The following is a 7,088-nucleotide window of genomic DNA, read 5'->3' as shown; positions in this document are numbered from 1 at the left end:
AAAGTTTTATTGAATATAATAAATGGAATTTGTAGAGTTGTATTCTTTTTTTTGTGAGGTTGGCATTGATGACGTTTTTAAGGTGTGTCCTTTGAGAAAGCAAGCTATGTAGAGCCCTCAGGAAAAATGGCTGCTGGCTGAAATAGAATAGTTTTTGTCCTGTTGAAAGTTTTCTGTTTAAGTGAAGTTTAAAATGTTTTATTTGAGATCTGAATAATTTTATCATTTACTAAATGTGTCTTGAATATATCGTATAATTTTGAAGTCTGTAGCCAAACAAATGAATTCAAATAAGAATAGATAAGTATTTTAGCTTGTAAGATTCTATGTTCAAGTGTCATATGGTTTTGTTCAGTAAATTTTTTTTGTAAATTGCCCAAGTATTATAAAAGTTATAAGTTTATTTGCTCTGAACTTAATTTCTTATTCATAAGCATTAGACCCATTCATGATATATCAAGATATTAGCTTATTTGGAACCGATGACTTTCCTTAGATGATAGGTGAAAGATATCCAACCTATTAGGATAAATTGGTAGCACACCAAATGTTACCCCTGAGGTGGGACCGAATTACAAAATAAATATGTCCCAAAACTTACATGCTTCGTGAATTTAGAACCAACGCGTTTATATCAATGGACTTAGTCTTCAATTCTCATTCTTAAACTGAAAATGAAAATACGATGTGGAATTCAATAGTGGGTATAAGTAGGTGATTGAACTTTACTTCTCAACAACCCTTATCCTAGTTTACTTCAATTACCGTACCGGAATCAATTGTGAATCATCTTCACACGCAATTGCAATATAATCTCATTTATTCATATGTAAATATAATCCAGGTAAAAACAACAGGCATTTGCCCAGAACTGCTTCAAATTTGGAATACAAAATATAAAATTTAATTTCAAACAGGATACAGAGTTTTGAAATGTTGTAAAGTGAAATAATAAAAAGCTGTTTGTCATGAGCAGTAGACTATAAAGAATAATAACCTAGATAAAATTACTACTAAATTTTGGATCACTATAATGAACTGTGGGAGAAGGAGAATGGATTTATTGAATTACTTTGCCAAAATATTTATAACTCATTGCAGATATAAAACAAAAACTGAAATGTTATACGGTTTTAAATAGGAGTTTCTCGGCCTTTCATCCTCTTTGGACTAGGAGTTGTAGTCCCCAACAATTTCAAGCCTTTTTTGCGCTTCATGACAATTTTATCATGTACACGTTTCATTTCCAGGATTTCTTTCATTTCTTCCTTGTCTTCTTCCTGCAAACATTATTCAAAATAATAAATATAATAATAATAATTATTAGTATGCAATATTTAGGAAATGAAAGATATTCTATAAAAAGCAATTATTGTTATTTTTAAATGCGTTCTGTTTTTGTAAATAGAAATTGATATCAATAATGAAACAGAAAATCTTAAAATAATATGAATATAGCTAATATAAATATATTTTCAATTCATTTGAAAAGAAATAATTTATTCACACATAAAACAGAATTACTATAATATTCTACGACTTCACCAATAATAGTTATTCACTCCTCTACAAACTATCGTATTGTAATTATCATAGATAAAACTCAAATATACAAATTATAAAATTATCAAGGTATCATTTCCTATTCCTATTGTTACAAAAAATGATAGTAGATTCAATCCATTCTCAAGTTTCATTTCAGCTAGTCATCAACAACGTTTGTACTGTATTATCATTTAAAATAAAAAGACTAAGAAATTTTTAAAAAACCACAGATTTCATTGAAAGTTGGTAAGACCGGTTTTGGTTGTCACACCATTTTCAATCTCTGATAAACTCAGAGATTATCAGAATAGATCAGAGATTCACAATGGTGTAAAAACCGAAACCAGTCTTTCTAACTTTTAATAAAATCTGTGGTTTTTGACAATTTCTCAGTCTTTTTTTTTATATGAATAATCACTACAATATCAACTTCTCAACTACCCAAAAAGTGTATTATCATTCATTCCCTCATCATCAGTTAGGCTTAAAATACTTGTAGAAGGTTGCCTTTGTAAATAAATAAATGAACATCCATATTTGAACAAATAACAAAACATTGTTACAATTCTTTATAATGAATTGCGAATAATTGGATCAATAAATATAGATGCATCTAGAATAATTAGTCAGTCAATATAATAATCATCTATTCGTTACTAAATCCAACTCACATGAAACACAAATTCAATTCGATTTAAAACAATTGATAGATATAGTTGAATATTGTCTATGGTAGAATTAATCAATTTAGCACATTATCGCTTTCATTATTACAATGAAAAGTCACTAATTGCTTATTTAGAATAATAATAATAATGTTAATCTATAAACCAATATTATTAATAGACTATCAATAATTATTTTCTATTTCAATAATGTTAGAAAATGCTAGAGTAATGAGTATAAGAATGGGCATTTTTAATATTCATGATGAGATATCAATTGTATTTTGAAATGGATTACCACACCATTGCTCTGAGAGAGCACCTCAGAGTTGAGGAAGATGAGCCCCAAGTTGTGGCACAACTTGGGGCTCATCTTCCTCAACTCTGAGGTGCTCTAGTCTGGGCCTGGTGTATGCTGCTGCTGAGTACTGTGCATCTTCCTGGATCAAAAGTTGTCACACTCACCTTGTAGATGTGCAACTGAATAATTCAATGCGAATAATTACAGGAGCCTTACGATCCACTCCAGTTTCCTGGCTCCCAGTGCTCAGCAGCATTTGAACCCAGCATGGGAGATGTAATGCGTCATTTTTCAAATGGGGACTTGGAGACTCCCCAGTATGTGACTGTGGGGCGATGGAGCAGACAGGCAGACAGTGCACCACATTATATTTGAGTTTGAGAGACGTGCCTACCTGGGCGAGGCTAACGACTTCACTGTAGCCAGTCCCCAGACAATACAGTATATTTCATCCCTCGACGTGCACTTATAAAAGTGTGAAATTTTAAAAATTTGACAAAAAAATGCCATACACTAAATATAATAAATATGAAATGGATTTATTCCTTTTTCATCCCTCGACGTGCACTTATAAAAGTGTGAAATTTTAAAAATTTGACAAAAAATGCCATACACTAAATATAATAAATATGAAATGGATTTATTCCTTTTGATGTGGTTTTGATTAACATCATTTTATGGAGATGTTAGTATAATGATGGTTATAAATAATGCAGTCTCACCGTCATGTTCAGCCTGAGAACCAGAGCCCTCCTTCCATCGGACATAGGCTGTGAATAGGACATAAGCTTTTTCAAGCGTTCCTTAGGACTAACACCTCTCTCCACAACCAGAACTATTCTTGCCCACTGTAATTTAAATAAAAGTACACGTTCATATCATAAAATAAGACATTCATCTCATGAAATAAGACGTTCATTTCATAAAATAAGACGTTCATTTTATAAAATGAGACGTTCATATCATAAAATAAGACATTCATCTCATGAAATAAGACATTCATATCATGAAATAAGACATTCATATCATGAAATAAGACATTCATCTCATGAAATAAGACGTTCATATCATAAAATAAGACATTCATCTCATGAAATAAGACGTTCATATCATGAAATAAGACATTCATCTCATGAATAAGACGTTCATATCATAAAATAAGACATTCATCTCATGAAATAAGACATTCATATCATGAAATAAGACATTCATCTCATGAATAAGACGTTCATATCATGAAATAAGACATTCATCTCATGAAATAAGACGTTCATATCATAAAATAAGACATTCATCTCATGAAATAAGACGTTCATATCATGAAATAAGACATTCATCTCATGAATAAGACGTTCATATCATAAAATAAGACATTCATCTCATGAAATAAGACGTTCATATCATAAAATAAGACGTTAATATCATAAAATAAGACACGTTAATTTCATTTTCATAAAGTTTCACTCATTCAAGTTCTTTTAGGAACTGCAATCTGTCATATTAATGATAATTACCGAGCTATAGTGAGATTCACGTCAAAAAGTTAGCATCTACCCGTAGTCTACATTGATTTACTATCCTTGTCTGTCATCGGACATAGGCTGTGAATAGGACATAAGCTTTTTCAAGCGTTCCTTAGGACTAACACCTCTCTCCACAACCAGAACTATTCTTGCCCACTGTAATTTAAATAAAAGTACACGTTCATATCATAAAATAAGACATTCATCTCATGAAATAAGACGTTCATTTCATAAAATAAGACGTTCATTTTATAAAATGAGACGTTCATATCATAAAATAAGACATTCATCTCATGAAATAAGACATTCATATCATGAAATAAGACATTCATATCATGAAATAAGACATTCATCTCATGAAATAAGACGTTCATATCATAAAATAAGACATTCATCTCATGAAATAAGACGTTCATATCATGAAATAAGACATTCATCTCATGAAATAAGACGTTCATATCATAAAATAAGACATTCATCTCATGAAATAAGACATTCATATCATGAAATAAGACATTCATCTCATGAATAAGACGTTCATATCATGAAATAAGACATTCATCTCATGAAATAAGACGTTCATATCATAAAATAAGACATTCATCTCATGAAATAAGACATTCATATCATGAAATAAGACATTCATCTCATGAATAAGACGTTCATATCATAAAATAAGACATTCATCTCATGAAATAAGACGTTCATATCATAAAATAAGACGTTAATATCATAAAATAAGACACGTTAATTTCATTTTCATAAAGTTTTACCCATTCAAGTTCTTTTAGGAACTGCAATCTGTCATATTCATGATAATTACCGAGCTATAGTGAGATTCACGTCAAAAAGTTAGCATCTACCCGTAGTCTACATTGATTTACTATCCTTGTCTGTCATTGGACAAAGCAGATAGCTCGATATCTTTCTGCAACTACGCACCGTTTTCAAAGTGCCGGTTGCACAAAAGCAGGTTAAATTTCAATCGTGATTAATTACAAGAGAACCAATCAGAAAAGCCGTCTAATCAAAAAAACCTAGAGATTGGTTCTCGTGAAATTAATCACGGTTGAAATTTAACCGGCTTTTGTGCAACCGGGCCAAATTGTTCGTGAACTGTCCAGAAATACCAGACAAACTACTAAAATATTTCATGCCAATTATATGAAAATGTATTATTTAATCATGGAAAAATATTTTTCCCTGTCTAATAAAATATATTTGAGATAGAATGATTACTATCAACAAGAATATAAGGCTACATTATTTACTAGGATAACTTGATTCACACACAGTTATCCACTATAAAAGACGGTGGGTAAAGAAAGTACGTCCTATACAATATAACATGCATCCTAACAATATAACATACAATATATCCTATACAGTATAACATGCATCACATAGTCAACTCTCATCAAAATATTGTGTAGCTGAAGAACGAGAAGGAGAAGAAGAATTGGGAAGGAATTGATAGTATGCTAGTGTTAGATCTATGTTAAATTATTGTCAAGGTTTTGAAATAAGTTCTGTAGTTTACAATTCATGAGGATATACATGAGGAGGTACTGAATATTTCACTTCTGGAATGAATCATTTTATATGCACATTAGAAAGTAAAGTACAAAATATTCGATCTAATATCTCCATGGAATATATGGTTTTGAAGAACTAAATCCTCCAATACAAGCTACCTCAAGCCTTGTTGAATTAAACACTATTTATAAAATGTCAAATTGCTCCATGATGAAATTAAACAATTCATTGTCTTGTGCTCTTAGATAGTAGGTACTGAGGTTGCATTCGTAAATGGAAATCTCAATATCCATTAACTTAGATGTCTATTATTTCATTCAAAATCCAATTACCTGAACTCCTAAATAAATGTCTTACTACATCTATATAATAAGAGAGAGTAGGGTTGTGTTTGTTCGTTTGTTCGCATCAAAACATGTCAACTTGTGGATTGCATACCGGAAAAACGGGAATGATTTAGATCTCCAAATTTTACACATAGATTCTAAAAATATCAATCTCGTGCACCTGGGAGCCCAAATTTTAATTTTCCTTCTAGATTTCTCAGAATTGATGTTTAAATTTAATTAATGGTACATTCGATTTCATTAAAAAATTACCAAATCATATGGTCGAAATTAAAAAAGGAACATCTGTTTCTATATTGCTTTCTACCTAAAATATAGTTTTGAAACTTCGTTTTCCTGATGTAATGTTTAGGCCTACACGTGGCATGGATTATTAATTTTTCAGCTAGAACAATTTTTGAGACAAAGTGTTCAATAAACGTCTACAGTTTCATCAATGCTGTATCGGCAATATGAAAACGCATGCAGTTAATATGTATTTGAATGAAGATGTTGTTATTTACATAAAAAATTATATTCTTCCATGTTTATTTAATAAAAATTTCAAAATTATTAGAGCCCTGATAGAATGATTGACTCACTGCACAGTCAGTCGAAAATTTTAATATTGGAATGAGGGGTATTTTGACAAGCTGAGCAAAAAATAAGGTCATATGCACCTTTTCGTTTTATCTTCAAATGAAAAATGAGTTTTGTGGGTTATCAAAACTCCCTCTGAAAGGGAAACTATTCAACTTATTCTATCTTTTAGTAAAATAACAACGATCATCCATCCATGTATCATCTTCTATACTATAATAAAGGAAAGAACTGGATTATAAACGTAGCCTATACAGATGTAAAGTATAGGGAAATTATGTTTGACGCATTATCACGTCAGAACTACTGAACTGATTAACTTGAAATTTTGCATATAGATTCTTGCTTAACCGAGGGTGGTTATAGACCAATTTTAAATTCTTCAAGATTTGATTACATCAAGTTTTCAATTATTTATCATGCTTCCAGTTTGTATGGAAGCAGCAGAAGATTTCTCTTAAAAGGGAAATTAGAAGATACGTATGATTGGGGATCATTTTCGAATGATAAAAACAGGTTTTCCGTCATACCCAAATTTTTTCCGCCATTTTGAATCCAACTTCTTTTTTTAATTGAAAGGTGGTCATATTGA

General features: G+C 30.7%; 1 protein-coding gene across 1 annotated transcript in view; it reads right to left on the bottom strand.

The window, feature by feature from the left end:
• Positions 1-885: 885 nt before the first annotated feature.
• The window catches only part of LOC111058142 (transient receptor potential cation channel subfamily V member 5), a 44,379-nt gene continuing 38,176 nt past the window's right edge, over positions 886-7,088 (bottom strand). Inside the window, exons 18-19 of the mRNA XM_039438272.1 lie at positions 3,234-3,359; positions 886-1,280 (exon numbers count right to left, since the gene is read on the bottom strand). Coding sequence (XP_039294206.1) covers positions 1,134-1,280; positions 3,234-3,359 — 273 coding nt within the window. The 3' untranslated portion in view covers positions 886-1,133. The remainder of the gene's footprint in view (positions 1,281-3,233; positions 3,360-7,088) is intronic.

This window comes from Nilaparvata lugens, chromosome 11, assembly GCF_014356525.2.
Source record: "Nilaparvata lugens isolate BPH chromosome 11, ASM1435652v1, whole genome shotgun sequence".
Taxonomy (NCBI): domain Eukaryota; kingdom Metazoa; phylum Arthropoda; class Insecta; order Hemiptera; family Delphacidae; genus Nilaparvata; species Nilaparvata lugens.
Note: the sequence above shows the minus strand (reverse complement) of the source record. Positions and strands in the feature narration are given on the sequence as shown.